The 25,506-nt window shown below is 38.3% G+C and overlaps 2 protein-coding genes across 2 annotated transcripts; both read right to left on the bottom strand.

Annotated features, from left to right (window-relative positions):
- Positions 1-31: 31 nt before the first annotated feature.
- Positions 32-3,275, bottom strand: LOC306756032 (early activation antigen CD69). The gene is made up of 6 exons (XM_079240652.1): positions 3,129-3,275; positions 2,944-3,048; positions 2,564-2,680; positions 1,971-2,116; positions 1,765-1,862; positions 32-484 (listed from the first exon to the last, which is right to left on the bottom strand). The coding sequence occupies exons 1-6, from the start codon at positions 3,226-3,228 to the stop codon at positions 358-360; spliced, it is 693 nt and encodes a 230-aa protein (XP_079096778.1). The 5' UTR covers positions 3,229-3,275; the 3' UTR covers positions 32-357.
- Positions 3,276-7,512: 4,237 nt separating this feature from the next.
- LOC306756034 (gamma-aminobutyric acid receptor-associated protein-like 1) lies at positions 7,513-11,024 on the bottom strand. Its single transcript, XM_079240654.1, has 5 exons — positions 10,848-11,024; positions 9,327-9,416; positions 8,954-9,032; positions 8,432-8,550; positions 7,513-8,015 (listed from the first exon to the last, which is right to left on the bottom strand). The coding sequence occupies exons 2-5, from the start codon at positions 9,414-9,416 to the stop codon at positions 7,950-7,952; spliced, it is 354 nt and encodes a 117-aa protein (XP_079096780.1). The 5' UTR covers positions 10,848-11,024; the 3' UTR covers positions 7,513-7,949.
- Between the last annotated feature and the right edge of the window lie 14,482 nt (positions 11,025-25,506).

The following is a 25,506-nucleotide window of genomic DNA, read 5'->3' as shown; positions in this document are numbered from 1 at the left end:
TGCTGTTGTATTAGAATAAACCTTCTTAGGGCAAACTCACTGGCCTTTATTAGAGTCAGCAGGAAATGAAATGACACAGTGTAAAAAAAAAAAAAAAAAAGTGTGATTACCCTGATTCGAACTTATAAGCTCTTATAAGTTTGATCATTGTAAAATATTAGAAAATAAGAAATCTTACACAATACTGTCAGAAAATAAAACTTAGGAAAATCAAATTTTCAAAATGTAAGAAGATTCTCAGTACTTCTTTGTTGGATTCTACTGATTTGAGTATGAAGAGAAATACGGATTACACAACATCTTATTGAAGAGCTGATTGTTGCAGAGCAATGGAACTGCTAGAAAATAGAGACGCAATCATAACTGACGCTGGCAGATGAAGTAGGTGGCAGCCTGACAAGAAGCTTTGTCCCAGTTCTTCTCAAATGGACGCTCACTGCTGAGATAAGCACAGTCTCCATGTTCCACACGTTCGGCCCAGTAACTGTAAGCAAAAGGAAATAATAGTGAGGAAATGTCCTGTCATCCCAGCGTACAGAGACTATTTTTAGCCAGCTGAAGGGAACTGTTGTGACTTTCTTTAAAGAGGACCCAAAATCAGATGAAAAACTGATCGGTTGAAGTAACAAAAGGGAAGCTACGTTTCAAGCTGCTACTGTAAGTCAGGGTGGTAACAGCAACATTAATGAGGAAGATGTTCCCATTTCACATTTCTAAACTTTTAAAATGTGCTAAACTGACTTTTCTCTGCAAATAAATAAGAATGGAAATGAAATGTGATAAGTCAAGCTTATTTGTGTCACTGGTGCAGTTTCATTGAAGTTACAATATCAGATTCTCACCATTTTAAAGTAGCAACAACAATAAAATATTTTTCCTCTTTTTTTGTCTTTTTTTGTATTTTTGGAATCAAATTATTTACTTTAAATTAGTGGAAAGAAATCGGTGATGAGTAATGATCAAATTGGGAAATTATCATATGTGTATCATCAACATTACAACATTATTACAACATTATAATATAGTAAAACAGCATATCACAAAAGCCCCTATTAGAAACATTGAGCTATAGACCACTATAAGTTTCAGTGGTCTGCAGAAATGTAAATCAACCATCTTTTCCTCAGGTAACTTTGTTGACATAGAAAACTGTCCCAAAACAGTAGGAAAACACATAGACACACACACACACACACACACACACACACACACACACACACACACACACACACCAAGCAAAGCAAAGCAAAGGGGCACAACACAAAATAAAAAAAAACTAAAGAAACGCCGGGACAAACATAGTATAAGAGCACAGAAGACATGCAGGAACAGTGATGCAAACCACCTGACAAAGAGTACGAACCAGACACAGAAAGGCTGAAAGGACAAAGCACTGAGAGGACAAAGAGGCAACGTAGAAGAGGGAAAAAAAACTTCAGATCATAGGGATGCTTCCATTAATCTTTATAAACTTCCTGACTTTATTGCATAAATGGGGTGTTATAATAAAATTTGTCAAACTGAGACCTTCCAATATCATTGTCTTCCACATTTATGTACATAGAGGGAATAAATGTAGAAAAAGCTTCAATATGTTGAATAGACATCAAGGTGCCCAGTATTAAATGGGAAAAAGAATAAACTGTAAAAGTGCGGAGTCACAAAGTTGCCCTTAAATCATTCTTTGAAGTTCTATAGCATAAAGATCAGATTAAATGTTTCTTAATAATAAATATTTTATAAATTAATCCTATAAAGAGTCACCTCTCCTGGAGCTCATTGTTGTTGACCCAGTTCCATGTGTCATCTCTTTGTCTCAGCCCAATCCAGTATTTCAGTTTCCCTTTCCTCGTCAGAAAACTCTGGAAAGGAAAACCAAATAAATTCACACATATGAACTGTGCAGATTATCACATTCAAAACCTCTGATACTGCTACAGAAGGAAGGAGGCAACTGTGAGCAGATCCACCTGAACGCCCCGGCTGGTTATAACAGCCAGAGAGCCGCCACTAGAGGTGCAGTTCTGCTGGCTCTCAGCCCAGGTCAGTCTGAAGGAAGACAGGAAAAAACAAGATCGCCCGTATATTATCCAGCCTTCTGCACACGGCTGGCAGCCTGGAAGCAGAGAAAGACTCAGTACAGTTAAGAACGGAACAGAAAAAAATCAAATGAGGTGAAATTGCACGAATAAACAAAAGCACTGAAGTACATTCACTTTTCTTTGTGGTTCATTTGAATTTACTTTTTGTATGTGTTTTTTTTTCTTATCCATAGCCATGCCGTATGCCAGCAGGTATCCATGGGGAACCACATATTAATGTAATAAAGTTTAGGTGGAATAATAAAAGTGAATAATATCATAAAAATTTGGTTTTTCTAATATATATTTTTAAAAATCATCCTTGAAATAAGTGAATAAAGTAACTTCCTCATCTGTGTGTTTAAAAAACCAATGTGAAAGCAGAACTATTCATGAAAATAAAAGAGGAAAAAAGTGATATCTAAGTATGAGATGTTTCAGTGAGTTTTGCCAAGTTTCCTACACAGCATTTTCACACTCACGGCTGGAATGAATGGTTGGGAAGAAGTCCTGGCACTGCTCTTCACTGCATGTTGAAGGATTTTGTTTATCAGTTGTGGTTTTTACTCTGCCAGAGCAGTCTGTGGATCCAGTTTGGACTAGAACAGAGCACAGTGGGAGGAGGCATGAGGAAAAGAAAAATGCCCACAGGCTGCAGCTCGGCAGCTGGCCACAGTTTTTCCTGTTGTGACACTTAAACACAACGATCAAAGCAGCGTAACCACTGAATAAAACTGTATTTCCCACATACTGTTGATGTAGTTCTGCTTATAAAAGGTTTTATAATCCGCTTTAGAGTAACAAAAAGAATCCTGGCAGGTGTGGCTTGTTGTTTCAGTGATCCATGGCTGCAGATACTCACGTTTCGTACTAAGGACAATGATGACAAGCAGAAGGATGGCGCAGATTGTTGTGAGGCAAAAACATCCAACCCGGTACAGCCGTGCATTTCCCTCAGTCTGCTTGCCTGGGGAGGAAGACATCAACCAGATGTAAGTGAACACAACACAGACCAACATAAAGGCTGAGCAAACTGCCCAGTCCTACCTTTCTCTCCCTCCAGTTCAACCGATAACTTAGACGCCAAGTTTTCACCCCCTTCATCTCTTTTATCCTCAACATAACTGCGACAGAATTTGATATACATGGAGGAAAAAGTGTGAGGGATCTTGTTCTCTTAGTCCTGCTCTGCTAGCTCACAACTGCCTGCGACAGCACAGTCTTAAGATGTCATGCATCCCCACCCCCCCTCCCTTTGCCTTGTGTCATCTCCATAGCAACACCACAGCCTTCAATGATTCCTAAATCTTTCAGGGAGAACAGTGGATGGTTTGTCCTTCAGTGCCAAAAACTTCAGTCTCTCTCTCTCTCCCTAAGATTGAGTGTGTGAATGCATGAGAGAGAAAATGACGCAGACTGAGACTCTCCACTCCAAAACAACAGATAGAATTTCATTTAACGTCACTTCATATCAGTGTTTGTGTCAAGGCAGAGCTTACAGGCGCTACTGTCACAGATTAATAGAATTAATCAGTGTTCAAGAGATTAGAGAGCAAAACATTGGTAAGAAGGAGGGCTCTAAAGAGGTTTGCTTCCAGTTTAGAAAAATAAAATGAAATATTTCCAATTATAAATTTAGACCTTTTTTAATGTTGCACAGACCAGTTGATTTCTCAAAAGGGAAATGAAATGCTAAAGTGTTTTCTAAGCTGAAAAGACAGACACGCACAGGACTTCCTAAAAGGCGCATGCACAGAGCAGGTCTTCTGATGGCACTGGAATTAAAATGGATGTTGACTATTTTGCATCATGTTTGTGTTTTAAGATGCAGCAAATTAAGTAGTTTTACCCTCTAACTCATTTAATGGCTATTGTAAATTTAGTGAGCTCTGGTTAACAGTCTTAGTCTGTTCACAACACAGTTTGCATTGGTTGATGTTATTCAGGTGGAAATTGAACAATGATAACATTGGCCTTTGAGACTGTGCTGAAGTGAGTTGATTGCAGCTCACACACTCGTCTTGTTGCTTGTCTCACACACACACATGTTCAGGTGTGAACATGGTGGCTGCTTCTATTTTGTGGAGCGCATGCTAAAGTTTTGTAACGGTGTGGAAATTTGACTAAATCATTTCACTGGAGAAAAACTTGTCAGCAAAATTTATGTATATATTTCATCCAAATTTATTTAATTTAATTCAACCATTATACACCTAGCACAACATTAAGAACAAATTAATTTTCCCCTCTGTCTGTAAAGCGTCTTGAGATGGCATTGCCGTGATTTGACGCTATATAAATAAAGTTGAATTGAATTGAAATTCTTATTTACAATTCCTATATTATCAAAAAGACTCATCATGTATTTTATTTAGTTTCAACTCTGTGTGAACCTTTACCATGTGGTTTACAGGTTGTGTAAAGTAACAGATGATACTTGCAACTTCAGTAGGACTTTTTTTTGCCAAGTTAAGGACTTTTTGGTAAAAAAACAAAAAAACAAAAAAAAAACAAGTAATAATAATTAATTTATTCATACAAATATATGTTTTTAGGGTTACAATGATGATGAACATGAGCTGTTAAACATCTGGTGTCAGATGGTATCAGTGCAGCATCAAATCATGTCTAAAATAAGTTAAAAGTCAAACCAGCTAAATGTGCATCCCAGAAGCCTCTTATAACTGCAACTTTTATGCACTAACATTTTCATAACCAAACGTAGAGCCCAGTTTTGGCATCCAGTGAAGGTGAGATAGTCGCTCTGCTTTTGCTAATAAACATCTAAACATCGTTTCACTGATGACTGAAGAGAGAACAGAATTCATCTTCTTTGTGTGAGATTTCAATCTAATAGTTTAAAAAACATAATCATTAGAGCATTCATCAAAGTTATTATAAATTGTAATTAAATCAGTTTTGTAGTATTATGATGTAAATATACCACAAGTTTAATATAGAAATAAAACTATTTAACTGCATAGTTATTCGGTAAGGTGTCCAGGGCGTACCCCGCCTTTTGCCTGCTAATTGCTGCGAAAAGCTTCAGTTTAGCCACAAACCTGAATTGAATTGAGTAGCTTAGAAAATGAATGCATGAATGAATGAATGAATGAATGAATGAACGAATGAATGAATGAATGAATGAATGAATGAATGAATGAATGAATGAATTATTCAATAAGCATTTGTATGGAGACTTTCTGTCACACAAAAATGGGGTAACTATTTCAAACAAACTGATGAAAAAGTGATGACTAAACGACAGTAAAGACCCATTGATGTTCCCTAATCCATTTCTCTAAAAAGGGTATTAGAACTTAAAAGATGGGAGTTATAATAAAATGCTTGAAAGCATCAAAGACTCAACTTTCAAAGTTTTCATAAAGACAGAAACATGCTGAAGCAGACCATCTTGCACCATTTCAGCTGCACAGAAAACCAAAGCTAAAACGCATTTTACATAAAAGTGTACCTGGTTTTGTTTTAACTGGAGCGCCACCAAAGAAAGTTTCTGTGTAGACGTCCTCGGATGGACTCTGCAGTTTATCGTAATGGTCTGGTTCTGCTTCCTCTAAAGTCAAAAATACAGACAGACACATTTTAACAGACATCTGCAGTTTTCTTCCAGTACTTGACACATTGTATGTATGTAAACACAAAATATATATTTAAATATATCTTCTTTTGACATTAGAGGTTTTTTCCAAGCTGTGGTTTTAATTTTCATGGGAATACTCAAACAGCATCCCTATTTAATGAAACCAAGCCAAAAGCTTTGAATTAGAAAGGTAGACATCATTAAATTTCTTGCTCACCATCAGTTGTGACCTTCACCATCAACTCATTTGTTGCCTCATTTTCATCGTCTCTCTTATTCTCTCCAGACATCTCCTGCATCTCCATGGCACCTCTCTTCTGTCGTTCTAGCTTTCGATTCTCCCGGTAAGTCTTTTGTCAGCTGACAAAGAGGTTACGTAACATTTCTAGACTGAGACAGAAACTCATATAACCCAGAATATTGTGTCCAAATGTCCAGTTAGTGTAAAAAGGAAAATAAAAATAAAACTGTTCCCAGATGCAAGTGTCCAGTAAATGTGTGACTCATCTAAAGAGTGAAGACATAAAAATTCCATGTTAAGATGTTAAGTTGACTTGTTCCTCTCTTACCCTAAACCACATATAGTGCGCAAATAGCACTTGTTTGTACTCATTTCATCTAACTGCTTAGCAACTACCAGAGCTCTGACACCGTTTAGTAGAGGTAAATTTGCAGTTACTTTCTTTTAAAAATTTGTAAATAAACCTGACTGAGCTCTCTCTACCAGTTGGTCTGGATATGTAAAACACAAACTAAGTGTTTGTTACACATTACTGTTTCCTATTTCAACCATTTCCTTCTTGTTACATTGTTATTAACTTATTCTTTTTAACAGCACAGCAATTTGTTTAAAAAAAAAAAAAGAAAACAAAACATATATTCTGTTTTTTCTTGTCCTAAACAAACCAAAAAAATACAACACATAGAAACATTTTTCTCTGGCCATTTTGTTAGTGTAAAAGTTAAAGGGATAATGTGTGATGACAGAAAGTATATTCCATAACAATGACCAAACATGATCTAAAATATAAACTAGTATAATGTGTTTGAAAATCTGGTGATTTTTAAAGCTGGGAAGACAACCTGGAGAAAGTCAAAGACATGAAGTTGCTGAACAAATTGCTCTTGATCACGGACCAGTTCTCACATCCACTTCACTGCATACAGGAAGGACATACATGTGGAGCGGAGCTTTTTTTTTTCAAACCGACTGCTGCAGTTCTGCTGTCATGAAGAAGTTCAAGATATCCTTCCTTACTCTCACAAAACCCTGAACAATAACTCCTCCATATGAGAGGTGATCACCATTTCTTTATTAAAAACCATATAATTATCCATTATCATAACTATTTATAGTCTGTGTATATAACTATTATATTTTTATTTTATGTATTTTTCAGCTTATCTTGTGTTTATTTTATGTTTACATCTTCTTACATTTCTGTTCTTTGTTTTGTTTTTCATTGTGATAACATGTTTCTATCCAAATATCTTTACAAATATATGTATATACTTCAGAATAATACTGAATTATATGTATTTGTACAAAGGAAGCTGATGAGCACTATATTACCAACTGATGGTGAAGGGGTGTGGTTTAATAAGTTCTTTTACTTCTGCCACTCATTTTCGAATATGCATTTTTTATATATATTTATATTGCTTTTGTTGTAGTTTTTCTTTCTGGATATGTAGCAAAATAAAAAAGAAATGTAATGGATGTTACTGTAACAGAATACGTCCATAAGTATTCATTGTTTTCATATCTTTATAAACATGTAATAACATGGGTTTGGTGAATTCAGACAACCTTACAAAAAGACACCTCTGAACTGTTTTCAGTTTATTTATTTTCCACAAAAGTTTATGATAATTTACAAAAACAAAAATACTATTTGCATTAAATACAGATGACTGAGAAAGATAATGAGAGTTTTCTTAACACAGTTTCATTAACATCCTTTTATAATCCAGTCGTTCTTTATTTAAAGCCTTTCTCTTTCACCAAGTAAGTAATCAGCATAACTTGAATTGTACTAAAATGCATCATGTTCACCTTGAAATACTGCCAGGGGTAAAACTCTACCAGCATCTGTTTCTGCCTTAGACATGTTTTTTCTTCCACCATGTGCTGTAGTTACATATCAAAAGTAATATAGAGAATGAAAGTAGTGCGAAGCATTACAGACAGCCTTGAGTCTTTATTCCCGTTTCACTTTGTTTCCTCTCATTTTCTCTCTGAGTCTTTGTCCACACTTTAGTTCTCCTCAGGCCCCGTACACACTCTCATTACTGTAGGTCATGTAGAGAAACAGGTCTTCTTCGTGATGCTCCTGCAACACAGCAAAACAAAACATAATACATAACTTACCCTGACAGGTGATCAATCACAAAAACGGCTCCAAAAGAAAAACAAGTGCTTTGTATTAAACTAAGAAATAGAGTCAACTATCAGTCTAAGTACTTATTTTTTATTAAAGGGGAAAATAAAGTTTAAAAAATAAATACTTTAAATACACGCTGACTGAGCTGACCCTCTTAAAGTGCAAAACCAACACAAACTGATGGCTAGTTGTCACATCTGCATGACAGAAATGGTAGGTTGATTTAAAAAAAAAAAAAACAAAACAAAAAAAAAAAAAACAGAAAAGTGATGGGCAAACTTAGAAACAGAAAAAGTCAGATCTGCAGGCATTGTACATATCTGTACGAGTGTCATGGGAATGCGTGTGTGGACAGATGCAGTTACCTCATACACGGCAGAGAGAGGGAAGCTGGATGGAGGAAGAGAGTTGTTGACGAAGAAGAAGAGCGCCTCTTCTGGTCTCAGAGACACACGCTGACGGATCAAGAAGCACAACTGTCCAACTGGAAAAGGGAAGGAAATAAACCAAAGAAGACGGTTACTCAGGGTCAATCAGCAGAAATAGGGAAACAAATACCTACTAAATATGAGGGAGTCAACAGTGAGTGAATGTGTTTATGTTTATACATTTGCAGCATCAAAGAAAGAAAATAAAAGACTTGTCACTAGAAATGAAGTAATAGGGTATGTTATTTTAGACGCAGTGTCCAAGTAACATATTCTAGGTTTTGACTACTGGAGAGGGTGGGCATTATATAAGACAGGGTTGCCCAAGTCCGGTCCTCAAGATCTACCATCCTGGTAATTTTAGATGAAACCCATCAACACACCCAAATCACACTATCTTTTATTACCAGGTTTCTGCAGAGCTGAGTGACATGTGTGTTATTTGTTTGTGTACCTCACCTGTTAAATCAGAGGGCACTAAGTATTTCTTTTTGTCCAGTTCAGGAGCCCGTGACCTCAGGGCTCTCTCCACAATGATCTGGAAAGAAAAACACAGGTGAGCAAAAGCAACAATCACCAAAGACATAACCTGTGTTTAAATGCAAAATTCAAACCAACAAATAAGTTTTCACAATTTATATTACAAATCCATTTTGCTAAATTTTGTGTTACATTACATAACTGTCCTCAGATGTAAATACTGTATGAAGATAATATTCATAAATTCCTCAATTTATATAATTTCTTAATATCTAACTTTCTCAGATCAAATTAAGTATCTAACTACAAAATATGCAGTCAATAATAACAGAGAACCTGTTGTCATACTGACCGGTATCTTGTCTGGATGCTTGGCCCGGACCCTCTCTCCCTCTGCTCTCCTCACCTCTAGTGGTACTGTGCGTTGGTACTGACTGCTCATCTGAAAAACAACACAAAGTGACATTAAGTCTCTCACAATAGCATTATTTACAGTGCAGACAAAGGAGACAGAGCGCTGTCTGACTTCTCTAACCAGTGAATTCTGTAAACAAGTGATGCTGATCGTCTGAAGAGCAACCCACTGCAATTATGGAAATGATTGTCATCAATACAATCATCAGTAGAGGTCTTATTAACCGCTGTACTATTAATAGGCTATGGCATCTATTATAATATGTGTATAAAACATACCAAGATATTTTGCTTTGTAGAAACAACTATATCTGATTGTAATCAGACTATGTGGGTGCAGACTTGCTTGACAATGAGAGGTATTTACTTGGTGGCATAACAAAGCATTATTAGCATTAATGTGGTGACTTTCAAACTTAAGTCACTTCAGCATCCAAATTGAAACAAAAATGGATGAAATGACATGAAAGCAGTGGTTTGCAAAAATGTTTAGGTCATAAATAACTTTTTTCTTTTAAAAATTTATTTCTCCATATATTTATAGTTTACAGTTTCAATCTAATTTAGCCAATGTTATTTCTACTCATAAGGTTTATCAAGCAAACGGTAACTAAATAGCTATTTATTCGCCACCTTCAGTTCATATATAGGCCATTTTTATATATTATAACGCATTATGAATTTAATGACATTATTATTAGTATTATAATTAGTAGCATTAGTATTATTGACAATGCAAAAGGAAAAAAAAGTGCTTTGATCACGAATATCATGACTGTGCTCATTCATACTTCCAAATTGCAAAATACATACTGTTCTACTAATGTTATTCACTCTGAGGCCCCTGCTTTTCAAAATAAGAGGTTATGTTACTCTTTTCAGTTACATGTCAACATAATTCTTATATCATAGTATTTGGAGACATTATGATGAACTAGGAAAAGCTTTTATGGCATTTTTCGTTTTAATTAGCGCCTCAGAAACTACAGCCTACATTGTGGATTAAGACTTGACTATAACACCATACAAGAAAAATGTTCTGGGTCGAGTTAATAATTTAGGTGTTGGGATAGTGAAATTTAAGAATAACCCTTATCTAATTTATATAATTTCTTGGTCAGTCACTGTAACAACATTATCCCACGTCTCCTCTTCCTACCGTGTACATTATTTTGGTAAGAATGACAGTAATCTTGGTTGAATTTACCGTAAAGGAGGGCCACGTCACTCTTAAAAACACTGCGATCAGATAACTTAAAAATACAGACTTCTAGAAACCAAATCATCAACAATAATCGTTTGTTTCAATAAAAAGGACATATTAAACCGTTTAAATGTAACATTTTGAACGCAGGTTTTTATCAAAAGATATTTAAATCAGATTTTTATGCTGCAAGCTAACAACAGCAATGCTAACTGCTGTAGCTAACCAATCTACAAGACGTTCTTGTTCACATACCTTTTCTCACACACAAGAAAAAATTCACACGAAAAAAGTCAAATCCAGATACGTCCCGATGGTCCCTTATACCGTAAAATAGCTTTAAAGGATAGAAGAAACGATTCCTTCTAGACCTAAAAACCCCACAAAACGTACAGAAACGGATTGGCTTTCAAAGATGTCGACTGTTCTACTTATTTTGCTGAACGTAAACAACAACAAACACGGCAACGCCTAACCAACGCAAATTTACCCAATCACAGGCGGGTATTTTGATTGACAGTAACATTTGTCCAATGGAGAGAAAATAAGATAAAATCAATTGGACAAAATTTGCTATTTTAGACAGTTGTTACCGCCCTATTTTCCTTAAATGGTGCTTGACACGACCAATGGCAGGGCTTGGAAACCCCCACCAGCATGACAGTGGGCTCAACCCAATGGGTAGGTCTCAGCCAGGCTACGTGCGTAGTGTGTCTGGCACACCTCTGTTCATTATCTGAACTGTTCATTTTGTTCTGTAAACAGTTCTGACAGATACAGTGCCCGAAATTTCAGGTAACGTTGACCAAAACCTCACCATGAAAGTGAATAAGTACGTCTAATGCACTCGTACATTAGTTTTTTATAATTAAAAAGAAAAAAAAGAAAACGATTTAACCGCAAAAGAAATTAACTAAAGCTATTTCTGAATCCCTGTGTGATAGCCAAATGCGTTTTTATTCCTCCTATTCAGATTTATTTAAAAAAAAAAAAAAAAAAAAAAAAAAAAACATCTTAAGTTCTGTACATATTTTAATTCTCTTGAAGACTGCAGACCTGCGAGCTCTCATGCATGCAGGGATCCACATTTTAGAACAATGTATCATCATAATTCAAAACAGTAATTGATTTTCCAAAAATAATGTTTTCTTGGAAAAGATAGCTTCCTTGAGAAAATAATTTCCTTAAAAACAGTAATCCACTGATACCATAAGTTTTTTTTGTATACACTCTACATTGCAGTTAATGCACAATGTCTGCATGGGCTCTCAGGCCAAATTTAGCAATCACATTGCTTTGCCTACACACATCATTCCACCAGCATGGAAGTGAAATCAGAGGGCGCCAGCTGCTACACTTGTTCACTCATGTGAACAAGTCATGATCAGTGATGTCAATGAAAGTCCAGTCTCCAGCAGTTAGAAGCACCCAGCTGAAAAGTTTCTTGACGGTATGTCCAGGACTTCGCTCAACCTCTGACTCTTTCAAACAGCATCTGTTGCAGTTGTGAGTTTGAGGGCATCTGACAGGTTGTGCTCTTTGACTTCGACATTGGTTATGATTTCCAGATGGGACCTGGGCACCCATCCACGATGTAGATCAGAGAGTTTGGTCCCCTCTACCCAGTCTAGAAGGAAGAATCAAACACAAAGAAACAGTTTTTAAATGTAAATTAATACATACAAATTGTGCTGATTATACATTCAAACCATGCAAAAATAGGTTGTGCATGGAAAGTGTGGGAAACAAATATGTAACTATTTTACCATCACACTTAGCAGAGTCCGGCTGAACGAGAATAACATCAGCCTTTTCTAAGGACAGCTCATCTGGCTGCTGGCCCACAAAAGCTCGAATACACTGCATCTGTTCATACTCTGGAAGGAAAAAAGAAAGGTAATTTAACAACACAGTGATACCACAAAATTCACAGGCAAATTTAGTTATTTATCTTCTGCAATTCCATCTGCACTGTAACACGGCTGAACAATATTGTGGTATAAAATCACTGAGACCAGGGCTAATTCAACCTAAAGTAAAACAATTTCCTAAAACAACTAAAAATATATTGATTAAATGAAAGGATTCAGTCTCTGTGTTTTTTGCCAAATGTCCGCTTCCCACAGTCATCATTTTTAGAACTTTTTTTTTTTAACCAAACACATGGATGGAATATATACTTGTGAATATGGGGTGATATTTTAATTGTACTCGAGCATGTTTGTATCTAAGCTTGCATCATATTCTGAAAAGTCTGAACTTGTTCTTATTTCATTTCATTTTTTGGTATTCATCACATGTTTAGGCAAGGTTGTGCATTTGCAGACCACTTTACATTTAGTTTTCTGTTAAACCTCTAGCAATTCAACCAATCGCTCATACTGATGAATTACAAAAATATGTGAAGAATGTTGGACATATGCACTTTACCTTTGTTCAATAATGTTCTGTTAAAGAACAATCTTCAATACCTTAAGTGTTATCTGCAACCAAAAGCTAGTAACACCGGTTTACAGTAACTGATGTCAGCACCATTTAATGCTGTGATGCACATTCTTGCCTTAGTTTGGTTTTTATCAGTATATATTTGTGATATATCTCCTCAATTTTCATTTTCGGGAAAGCATAATTAAACAGTGACTATGATCAAAGCAACAATGAAAAGGGGGTTTCTCATACCCAGTGGAGCTTAAACAAGTTAGATTATTGAATAAGAAAACTAAAGAGTCTTTTTTATTTTTATTCAGAAAAATTCTCAGGTCTCACGAGTCAGTTACTATTTTGCTATGGATGCTGCTGTGTGCATTGCACGTTCCAATTCTGTTTTGGCCCATCTGACAAGGAGCTGTATTCTATTTCTAATTACTAGTGGCCAGTAGTATTAGTTTATAGGCTGGCATCTATGTCTAATGACATTCATATATTTGTATAATATGCACAAGAACTTTTCTTTCCTTCCTCCATTTTTTTAAATTTATAAATTACTATAAAAACATGATTAGTATTTCAATATGCAAGTATTTATAGACTACAACCCTCAATATATCCTGCCTGACTTTAATCTATTTAATAAAACTGGGCTCAACGCATTGCAAATAAAACCCCAGCAGTGTATCGTTTAATTACTTATCCACAACCAAATACTGAAAATGTTTTATGCCCTGTTTAAAATGACAACACTTTACCAGCATAAAATGTTTACCTTTTGCAGCACAAAAATCTGTTTTAGGATGTGGTCTAGAAAGGGCTGAAATCCAGCGTAGTTTATCACTCCTGTTGGAAAAGCAACACAAAAGGATTGTGTCTCATGTCATTTTCATTAAGTGTTAACTAATACAGTCATCATTTACACAAAGTCTCTTACTGTGTCTCAGCTCTTAGCAGCAGTGGTTTTTGCGACATGTGCAACCGGAACAGGTTTTTCTCCAGGGAGAGAAGTTTGACACGGCAGTTCTCCACACGTAGATCACTTACAGGACAATGGTCCAAAACTGTGAATCTTCCCCCTCTGGAAATGGCAGACAGCAAAAGCATGTTTGACATGTGAGCCAGCGGAAGAAAAAGTTGTGATAAGACTAAAGAGATTATGAGAAAAGATGGCAGATATGAGGAAAGCAGGATGCAGCAAATGATTATGAGATGGATGCCAGCCAGCTGATGAGGAACGATAATCCCATTAGAAATCATGACTCTTGCTGACTCACTCTTTTGGTAGCGAGAGCAACAAGTTGTCATTGAAAAGATGTAAGTAAATTTTTCTCTCCGTTTCCTTTTGAGTGAAATCCATAAGTTCAGTGACGGGACCTTCTCGCACCAACCGCCGAAACTGACTGATCAGAGGAAGCGTCTGGAATAGAAACACACCAAAAACAAGATGAAGGTGTTAGAATATAGTTATTTCTTCACGGGAACATTAGTTTGTTTTGACTAAAACAGTAATATGACAATTTTCTACAAGGTCCAGTTACTATTGTCAAGCTTCCAACTATTTTGATTTAACACAAAGAACTAATGTGTCAGTACACTGTTTAAGACTTTATGAGCAGAGGAAAACCAGCTAACAGGAAGCTGACGATCTGCACGAGGGATATCGAGTTGTTTTTGTTTTTGCCCATGTTATTTACCTAAATACTTTATCTGTGTTATTCAGGTAGCATTTTATATCACAGGTTTGTCATTACTAGGCAACAATCACAGTATCCTAACACGTTCATTGTGATCTCTGCAGACTTCAACAATGCCTCCGTCTCTGCAACATTATCGACATTCCAACAGTTTGTCAGCTGCTTCACCCGAGAAAATAAGATGTTTCACGCTAATGCTAAAACTGCATACAGCTTCTGCTCCAGGAGGATCAGTTTGTAAGCTGGTTCTTCTCACCTCCACCAACAAACCAATTGTTCAGCAGCAACCAGTCATCACACAGACTTTCTAGGTTCTACTGAAGCTAATGGTTGCTCTGAGATGGGGCTTTCAGGCCCCAGACTGAAATGTCCTCAGTGAACCACATGAAGATTATATCAATGCCATGACTGAACTTGCGACAAATCATAGCAAACTCCGTGTGGACAGCATCATCCCAACACGTGAGGCATCTTCCCAATAATTACCACTGGACCATTAGTGACCCAAAAAAACTGTCTAAGGTCAAAAAGAAAGCCTTCAGGGAGGGAGACATGCAGTTCTTGAATAATGTGCAAAAAACAACAACTTAAAACAGAAATAAAGGGTAAAGGGAGGACTGCAAGCTGTAGTAGGTAGAAGGCAGAGGTAGAACTCCGGACAGACCATTCAGATCTCACTGAGTTTGGATCTGGATTCAGCATAGCTTCAGCACCTTTTCAACACCTGCCTGAGTAAAAACAGAGTTGCTGTGTTGTAGAAAACATCCTGCCTGGTTCCGGTATCTAAGAAATCTCAACCATCTGAGCCAAATGACAGAGCAGTTTCCCTACAGCTTCCTGGATTTACGACAACACAACAAACACACCACGTTTGTCACGACCAAAAAGTTGTGTGTCTGAGAGGGTGGCCAGCAGCACTGGTGCACCACAAGGAACTGTACTCTGACCATTTCACCTCACCATGCTCATCTCAGACTTCAATACAACTCTGTGTCCTGCCATCTACAGAAACACTCTGGTGGCTCAGCTGTTTGAGGGTTTATCTGTGATTGCCATGAGTCTGAGTTCAGACAACTGACCAGTGAGTTTGTTCATCTTGAATACAAACAAAACCAAAGACATGATTGTTGACTTCAGGATAAACAATGTGGCACCTTAGTAGGGACTGATTTGTTAGACTTTAGAGAAGCTTTTCATTTTAATCGATATCTTGTAATTGCCTAGTTGAGGTGTTAAGGGTTATCTACAAGATCCATATTTCCTATAAATGAATATTTAAGTGACAGAAGTCAACAGTACTTGTATAGTAGCTTCTCGTCAAAAAGGTCTGGTATCCACTGCAGCCTACCTCAAGGTGGAAGTCTTGGGTCTATATGGTCTGTGGCAAAAAAGTTGATGTGACAAGGCTTCAGGTTACCCAAAATATGGCCCTTGCTCTTCTAGTGTTAAATAATCCACTGTACTTTGTTTTGGTCTATGCTCCAAGATAAGTTACAGTGTAACTCATTCCTTTCTCTGAAGAAGGCGGTGCTTACTGGTTTACCAGCTTAAATGTTTAAAAATAAAATCAGATATGTGAACCAGACGCACTCACATTCTGCTCGGTGAGCTCGCAGTGCTGATTTGGTCATTAATTGGCCATGAACTAATTTATTTTACAACTTTATACTATCTAGATCATTGCAACTCTGGAATAATCTGCAAAAAGAACTAAGAGATCCATCCAGTTTGCATGTATTTAAACAAACTCTGAAACCCAGGCTGCTCTGATGTGCTCTGTCTTATTAACTCTGATATATTTAGCATTTCTATACTTTTATGGATTTTATGAATTGTCATCTTTTATTCATTTTTAATAAATTTGTTCTTTTAACTAGGGACCCCAGGAAGATAAGCGACCCCAAAGGTGGGAGCTAATAGGGAACCTCAAAATGAATAAACGAATACAGCAGCCTGGGATAAAAGGTGGTGGTGGAGGAATACAGTTTCCTTGGAGTTCAGCTGGACAACAGGCTAGACTGTAAGTGAAATAGACTCTGCTTCTTAAGGAAGCTAAGATCATTTAATGTCCGGACCAAGATTCAATCAGCTGCAGCATCAGAGACTTAAATAATAAACTGATAAAGAAGGCTGGTTCTCACTGAGGATAATTCTGCACAAGCTGCTGAAAATAGTGGACAATTCTTTGGATTCCCTACACAACAACAGAGTGTGTTCAGTGTGAAGATTTGTCAAATCTAATACAACACGGAAAGGTACCTGAGATCATTCCTGCCAGCAGTAATAAGCCTCCAGAACACGGCACTATCTTTTCTAATGATTTATTTCTATATTATATATTATTATTATTATTAATATTATTACTTTGAAATTTCCCGCTGCAATTAAAGTATTTTTCATTTAAATGAACTTGATGTGATGGCATCTGAGCTATAACCTAACATAGACAGCTAAGTCAACTATCTGTCAAAGACTATTCTAAAACTGGCGAAAGCTCAAGTAACAACTAAGGGAAGTTTTTTTGTTCATTTTTAGTTATTTTAGAGTGAGTTGTTGTTGAACTCAAAGTCACAATCTTGAACTAAACTGATATTGAATTATGGGAAATCAAGATTAAAAAAAGAGAAAATTTGAATTTTCAAACTTAATATTTCTGATAAATTTAAACAACCAAAAAGGCAAATATGCCATTTCTTTTACATCTCACTTTTCTTACCTTGCATTCAAATTCCACTTTGGCGCTGAGAGTGACAAGAGACTCAATGTTCTTCATCTGAGAGATGCTGTCATTACTGTCTTGAATCATCTGAAGAGGAGACAAAGCGATGTTTGTCAGCAAGCAGTCAGAAAATATCCAAACTGTGTTGTTTGTTTTTTTTGCTTTTATTTTAAATAATATCACGTTATTATCGTATGAGAAATACATAGTAAAATTCATTGTACCTTTTCTAGAAGTTTTAATGCTTTTGCTGCTTGCTTCCACTCTGATGTATCAGAAGTTGTTCTTTTCACTATATTCTGGACAGACAAGGCCAGATAAGTGCGTTACAGACCAAATATGTTCAATCATATACACACAATCATCAATTGTTGTGTGTCAGTGTATCTTAATACAAACCTGGACCAGTAGTTTGATCCTTGTGATCCTTTGGAAGGGAAGCACGAGGAACGAACGAAGAGGGAGTCTCTGACAAACAGGACTTCTCTCTAGATTTTCCACAATCTGCTTGAACCTTGGATTATTGTTCCTGGTAGAAGGAGGGCAATTGTTAATGACAGACATCTTTACGAAGGAAATATAATTTTCATGTGATAAGATTTGATGATTGAGCTTTTCTTGTTGTAGATATTAATAAAATGTCCTCATAACAGGAAAAACTCAAAGCTTGATTAAGCTGCTTACATGAGTCTCTGGTAGGTGTCGTCCTGATATGACTGGTTGATGAGGTAAGGCACATACACTTTTCTGAAGAGGCTACAGTGCCGAGCGATAATGTCGCACACGGTGAAGTGCATGACATCTGATTCCACACGCTCCTCCAGCTTGGATAAAAAACTAGAACCAAAACCATCAGCAACAACTTCAATGTTTCAGATTTCACAACAGCTCAGTGTGTGTTAGATTTATCTAAATGTAAATGCAGCTAGTGTTCAAATGGATGAAAAACATTTCTCACACTTTTCTTACCTGCGGCTAACGGCACGAACTTCAGTCAACCTGGAGAACAGCCAGCTCTTATCCTGAGTGCCTAAAAGCGCTCCAAGCTGCTTGGACTTGACAAAGTGGTCAACGGCTATGTCCAAACTTCTGCAGTAGGAGGCCTCTGAGGTCACAACTTCAAATCTCACCTATGACAAAAAAAAAAAAAGAGATAGACAGAATAGTGAAGAGACGGGACACCAAATTACAGTCAACAAACATGTAGATTAGAAATTTCTGAAAAACACAATTTCGCAACACCCCCTTGCTAGCACACACTGCTTTCAGTTTCTACATGTGTGTTCTTGTCTGATATTCCTCTGCCTCCCAGTATGTTGGTTAATCTGTGATGTGAATGGCTGACTCACATCAGTTTAGCCATTTCCTATTAATTCTAGTGAATTTAGCAGAGGTCTTGTTTGTATTTTTTGTTTGAAGCTATCTTTAAAATATACCCATCATTTTCCAGAAAATGAAAAGAGTATCTGCACGCGGATTCTTAGTCAGCTCCAAGATAAAAAATCTTCCAATTAAAGAAAAGAAAATGCAATGGCTCAAAACTTCTGCCTCGGTAAAACGTATGAGAATCAGGAGAAATTGTTGATGCATGCAAAGGTGTGAACAAACAGTGACCAGGCTGTTATTTGTGTAGTGGTTACAGTCAGTTATGGACAGATACCTCTTGTAGTCGCCTCTTGGCCTCGCTGAGCTTCTCCAGTTCCACACTGTTCCTAACAGCTGGCAGCTCCCTCCACAGCGTGGATGACTGTGAAAGTGAAATGGACAGACGTGGAGAGGAAGGCCTGCCTTCACTTTTAGGACGCTCTGGGAGTGGTAAGCTTAGGACACTGGTGATGGAGCCTGCGTGGGACAAGGAGTGGGGATGCGGCACAGCAGGAATGGGAGGAAGAGGTCTTTGGGCAGGAGGAGGTGAAGGAGAAGGAGAGCGAGTCCTCTCATTGCACACAGAGGGGACATCAGAGCGAGCCTGACGCAGGATCTCAGAGTTCTGTGCTGCCTCGCTGTACACTTGGTAGAGTTGCGTGTCAACTGGTGGAAAGAGAGAAAGAGAGGCAAACAAAAGGAGGACCCCAGAGGGAAGAGGGAGTAAGGTGGGGGGAAAAGTGGTTTGAAATGTACAGGAAGCAAAGGAAGTACAACAGATAGAGAGATGAGTGTTAGCCACCAGGAGTTGTTTGCGTTAAAACATTCCTTTTGCACATACTTGTTGGAATGCAAAGTCAGAGCAGCAGCTGTTTTCCCTGCCAGCTATGAGAGATGAGTGCTTGCAGAAACCTGTCTGAGGCTTGCACAGACACACACTGACACGATTCAAGTGCAAAAACAGTTCTTTCCCATTTCTTGCAATCACCATATGAATCATTAAGGGAAAACAATTGCTGACATTTTAGATTCTTTAAATGATCATTTCTATGTGGTGCAAGCAAAAAGTAAGTAGACAGACTTCCTTTCACTTGTTTATGTTATTGACATCTTAAACTCCTGTGAGGTGAGTAAGGGATAAATGGCTACAGAGTACGTATTTACACAGAAATGAATCACACACTAAGGGGAAATGCTCAACCACCTCATGATTTTTCCATCTGCAGTCAGAGCAGATATGATGTGATAACGCGTCACACTGCCTTCTTAGCTTGTACTAATCATCCATCTTCAGACATGCTCAGAAACAGCATGGTCGGTGATTAAAAACGTAACCACATGTACAATAAAACAGTTTAAAGAAATTTTTAAAAAGCAAAAGTGGATACTCACTAAAAAATCTAGAATTCTTTTTCAGATTTTCAGCTTGTAGACCATTTCTATGAAGACAAGAAGAAAAAAAAAACATGTACAGTTATCCAGCACTTTAATAAACTTGTATAAACGCTACCTCTTAATACAAAACAGTGTTTTGATTTCAACTATGAGTCAATTACTGTTCATCCCAAAGCTACATTTTTAAAAGATTTCATGTCAGAGAAAATTTATGTTAAAAAGAAATATATAAGACTTGTAAGATCCTGAAACAGATTGAATTCAAGTGTGATATGTAAATGTTTCACTCACCTCAGCTCAGCACTCTCCCAGCTTCTTCTCAGAAAATCCTCATCATCTGGAAGAAAGAAGGCAATATTGTACAATAACATATCCTTTGTCATTTTACTGTAAGGAAATCACAAGACAAAAAAGCTAAAAAAAAAAAAAAAAAAAAAAAAAAAAAAAAAAGACAAAAAAGATTAAAAGTATGATAAATTGAATATATAGTTAAATTAGTAACCCTGCTACTGTTAACATTACAGACACGTTTAGTGTGATTGTAGAATGTTTCTGTTGTATCTCAAACATCCCCAGTGTTTTAACTCACATCTCTGGGTTTGGTTTTTTTATGTTAATTTCCACCCACATCCTGTGACCACAACACTGTGACGCAATTTCCAGTTTAACCTAAGCAGTGTTTAGATCAGTACACCATAGATGTCATTTAGGGGATGTCTGCCTCAGATTTTTAGTTCAGTGAGTGATGTAAAGATGGTAGGAAGTTAAGGTTCATTCAGAATCTCAACAGATTAAAATCACCAAAAGGAGAGAAACACATCAAATGTTATTGAGTGACATCATTAAAAGTGTATTTCTGAGTGAGAAATGAAAGTATGAAATGTGTCAGTCTGATTGGATCATTTGAATAATCTGCACTGGGCTCATGAGATATGAGACAAAAGTTGAAAGAAGTGAGAAAAGAAGAGGTGATTATGCAGCTTTCTGACAAGATTGACTGCAGTAAGTTAGTTAGCCAGTGTTTCCACACTTTATATTCTGTCTTTACCTGTTGTAGAAATTATTATAGGTCTGCGGTCCCTTCCAACACTTTCCTCTTCTTGCATTTTTACAAGCTTTCCATTTCTTCTCTCAGTGGTTTTACGGATTCCCCTTCTTCGAAAGCGAGCTTGGGAACCCAAATCTCGAAAACTGCAGGAGCTTGTCAGGGTTACCTTTTTCTTGTCAGTTGCCACCTCTCCCTCTATGATATCCACCATGGCTCCTATACCGATCTTTCCCATTTCCTCTGAAGTACCCATGCCTTCAGGTTCCCCTCCCTGCCTTTTATCTTCACTTTGACACATTTCATCTTTCATCTCTTGGCTCTGACCCTCAGTAGAGGGGCTGAGGAGTTCAGACTCGGAGTCGTAATTAAGAATGGGGCAGCTGTTTGGCTTGTACAACGTGTTAGTCACATTTAAAAAGACCTCAGCTTCATTTTCCATCTCTGTTATATCAAGCATTCCTGATTTTTCTAACTGAGTCTGACCAAAAGACTCAGTGTTTTGGTCCATTGTATCATCTTCCTTCTCTCCTGTGTTTATCTGTGTATCAGCATGAGTGTGTGTAGGTGTTGCAGCATGCATAGCGTTGACATGGTCAGTATGCATGCTGGCTTGGCTCTGGCCCATACCTCTAAATTCCAACTGGTCTTCATCTTCCAGCTCTGACTCTGACTCCTGATCTTTTGTGAGTGTAACAACAGGCAAATGCACAGTCCTTTCTGTAGTCTCCTCTGTTTTTCTGTTGCTCTCAGACTTGGCGATCTCTTGATTTTCATGCGTCTCTTCATTTGGTTCATCCACCGCCTGTTCCTCTGAGTGTCCAAGGATCTCACTCACAACATTTTTAGCCCATTTGAGGTGGGGTGCTTGGGAATGTCGCTTTGGTTCCTCAGACATGCTCCATGCCCCACTCATTCGGATACGAATAGCCTCCAGCTCCTCCGGACTCATCGCTTCAGTGTCTAGCTGATCCAAAAAGGGCTGAATTGGCTCCAATTTGTCCACAGAACGAGCATCAGAAGTTGGATTGCGTTCTTTTCCTGCTAGTTCTTTATTTTGATCTCTCCATTGTTTGAGCAGTCTTTCAGTCTTTGAGTCTCTTTTAGTGGCTCTGAATTCTATCGATGAGGGCTTTACTTCCTCTACAAGTTCTGTGTCTTCAAGTTTTGAAGATGCTCTGTGTTTCACACTCCCCTCAGTTGTGTCTCTTGATGTAGGTCTCTCTTCTCTTTGTGTGTAGTTGTCTTCCTTTGAGTTCTGGTTGTTAACTAGTTGGTCATTATTTCTGTCCGAAGTCAGGCAAAGTTCATTCTGAGATTTTTGTGTGGTGTCATCACTACAGTCATTATGAGTTCCTAAATTTGGGTTCTCTCTTTCCGCCCCACCCCTCTGATCATCTTGTGATGGTGACATCTCACTGGTTTCTGAGCGGGAATGGGTTTGCCCAATCACACAGAAGACGTACTTTGGCTTCTTTCCCTCTCCTTGCTCCTCCTCATCAACAGATTCCTCCTTCCCCATTGTCAATTCTTCTTCGTTCCCCTTATCTCCTTCGCACCCCTCAAAGTCAGGTGTCAGATTCTCAGATGTGACCCCAACTTCATGATAGTCAAACTCCTCTTCATCCTTTTCTCTCTCGTCCTCCTCATCTCCGCCACTGGACAGGGTAAAAAATCTGTCCTCTCTTGACAGCATTCTCTTTTTGTCTTGCTGCAAGCCAGCCTCACTTCGTTCTTCACCATCAGAGTGTGACCAGTATTCACTCCTACCCTCTTCCTCTCTGTCACTCTCCTCAGTATTATCTCCCACGGCATCCCTCTGTCTGCTTCCCTCTATCCACCCATCACTGTCAGACAGCTGTTCCTTCCCTTTTTTAGTTGTTTCTCTCCAGACTTCATCCTCTTCATCTTCATCTACGCTCACTCCTTCTGGATCTCTCTTATACTCAATTCTCCTTCCACAGTCCAAGTTCCTCTCATATGCTTCCACTTCTATTTGCTGGCTATCTCTTCCCCATTTTGCATGTGAGTCAATATATTGCTCCTCTTCACTACTCCGCTCTCTTTGTCTTGTATGTCTCTCTCTGTCTAAGTATTTGTCTTGACTATTCTTTCCCCTCTGCGGCTCTAACCACTTCCCTCTCTCCTGATTTCCAGTCATTTCTTCTCTGTCATTCTCACGTTTCTCAGTTTGTATTCGCTGCTTTTCACTTCTCTCAAGTTCTCTTTGTCTCTCTTTTCCTCTTTTATGTGTATATGCCTCCTCTCTCCTTCTGTCTCTCTCCTCGTAACTGTCTCTGTCTCTCCTGTATCTTGTGTCACTGTCCATATCACTACTCCACTCGCCACTGCTCTGGGCTCGTGGTGGTGCCCTTGAAGTTGAATCACTCTGGGATCTGCTGCCTCTGCCTGTTCTATCTTCCTGTCTTTCCTTTCTCTCCCTGTCTAGTCTTTCTACTCTGTATCGATCATCTTCCTGTCTTTTGCTTTCCCTCCATCTCTCCCCCTCCCTCTCTGTCTGTTTTGCTGTTCCCTTTTCATTTTCTCTGTAATTTCCTCTGCTGTCATCCATTTCCCTCCTCCTGGATCTATCTATTTCTCTCTCCTTCTCTCTGTATCTTGATCTGTCTTGATCCCTCTCCCAGTCGGTTTTGCCTCTGTCGTCCTCTACACGTCTGCTGTCCCTCTCTCTGTATTTCGGCCTGTCTCGATCCCTCTCCCGGTCCATTTTGCCTCTGTCGTCCTCTGCACTCCTGCTGTCCCTTTCTCTGTACCTTGGTCTATCTCGATCTCTCTCCCAATATGTCATGCCTCTGTCGTCCTCTGCACGTCTGCTGTCCCTCTCTCTGTATCTCGGTCTGTCTCGACCCCTCTCCCAGTCTGTTTTGCCCCAGTTGTCCTCCGCACTTCTGCTGAGTTGATGTGTAGATTCCTCCTTCTCTCTGTCCCTCTTTCTCTCTCTTTTCTGCTCTCTCCCATTACTGTCTCCTAAACTCCTACGATCCCCCCTTCCCTCACGTCTTTCTTCCCTCTTCATCGTGTAGGTTTCTCTGTCTGCTGTCCTGTAAAAGGGACCTTTCCTCTCCTCTGTGTCAGGCCTGGACATTTCCATCTTTCTAGCTCCATCTCCTTCTTTCTTGCCACGTGACTCCCGTATTACTTTTGTCCTGTCTTGGAAGTCAACATCAGACACCTTGTATCTGTCCCTCTGTCGTGATCTCTCATTATTTCCAGATCTTTCTCTAGGGTCCTTTGCTCTGCTCCAGACCTCATCCCTTTCACTATCTCTATACCTATGTTTTTCTCTCTCCCAGGCATCCTTCTTTTCTCCTCTGGGCTGATCTCTTTGCCTCCTATCCCTTTCTTCTGCAACCATCTCAACAACATTGTTGGTTTTGTCTTTCCTTGCTCTGGGAAATGTGTCCCCTTTATTTTTCCCTGCTTTTATCTCTTGATCAGTATCCTTCTCGATATTTAGAAGTGATCTCCGGTTTTTCTCTCTGTCACCTTCTTGCCTGGTTTCTTTCTCCCTTCTTTCTCTTTCTCCCTCTCTAAACCGGGGAACAAGACAATGATCTCTATCCATTTCTTTCCTTCTTGCCTTGTCTCTCATTTTCTCAGGTTCCATCTCCCTCATCCAGTCTTCCTCTCGTTTGTTGTCTCTCTCTTGCATGGACGAAGCTGTCATTCTTGACCAGGAAGTTGGATTTTGGGAGATTTTTCCACCTGGCTGCTGCTTGGAATCACCTGAGTTTGCCTTTGATAATGTGTCAGAGAGGGTATAGTTGAGCTTTTTGGTTCCCATAGTACCATAATTTGGAGAACCTGGAAGAGGGTAACACATGTTAGTTTAGAGGAATGCCATTTAAGTGTGCAGATCAAATTGAACTAGGTCAGGAAGAATATTTACTATAAACATACAAACAAACAAATAGAAGGTTAATTAGTGTTAGAGGAATTTCAGTCATTATGTAAGGCAGCTGTACTGTGACCACTGACTAAACAATCCGTTTGTCTGCATTTCCAATTTTTTCATTGCTGCCATATTACTCAAAAGCAAAAATATTAGGGAAAGAATTAATAATCAAAAAGAAATAGGCCCAGTGAAGAGGTGACACCCTCTTACAAGTCTTTTAAGAATTCAGCACAGACCTGCAAAAGGCAGCATACCAAAAGAAGCCTTTCAAAACAGAAAGCAGAGGCTTGTGACACATAGGCAAGACATGTCGCATGTACAGCTGACCAAGCTCTAAATCTGTGTTAGAA

This window comes from Telmatherina bonti, assembly GCF_933228915.1.
Source record: "Telmatherina bonti genome assembly, chromosome: 5".
Taxonomy (NCBI): domain Eukaryota; kingdom Metazoa; phylum Chordata; class Actinopteri; order Atheriniformes; family Telmatherinidae; genus Telmatherina; species Telmatherina bonti.
This window is presented reverse-complemented; position numbering and strand designations above follow the sequence as displayed.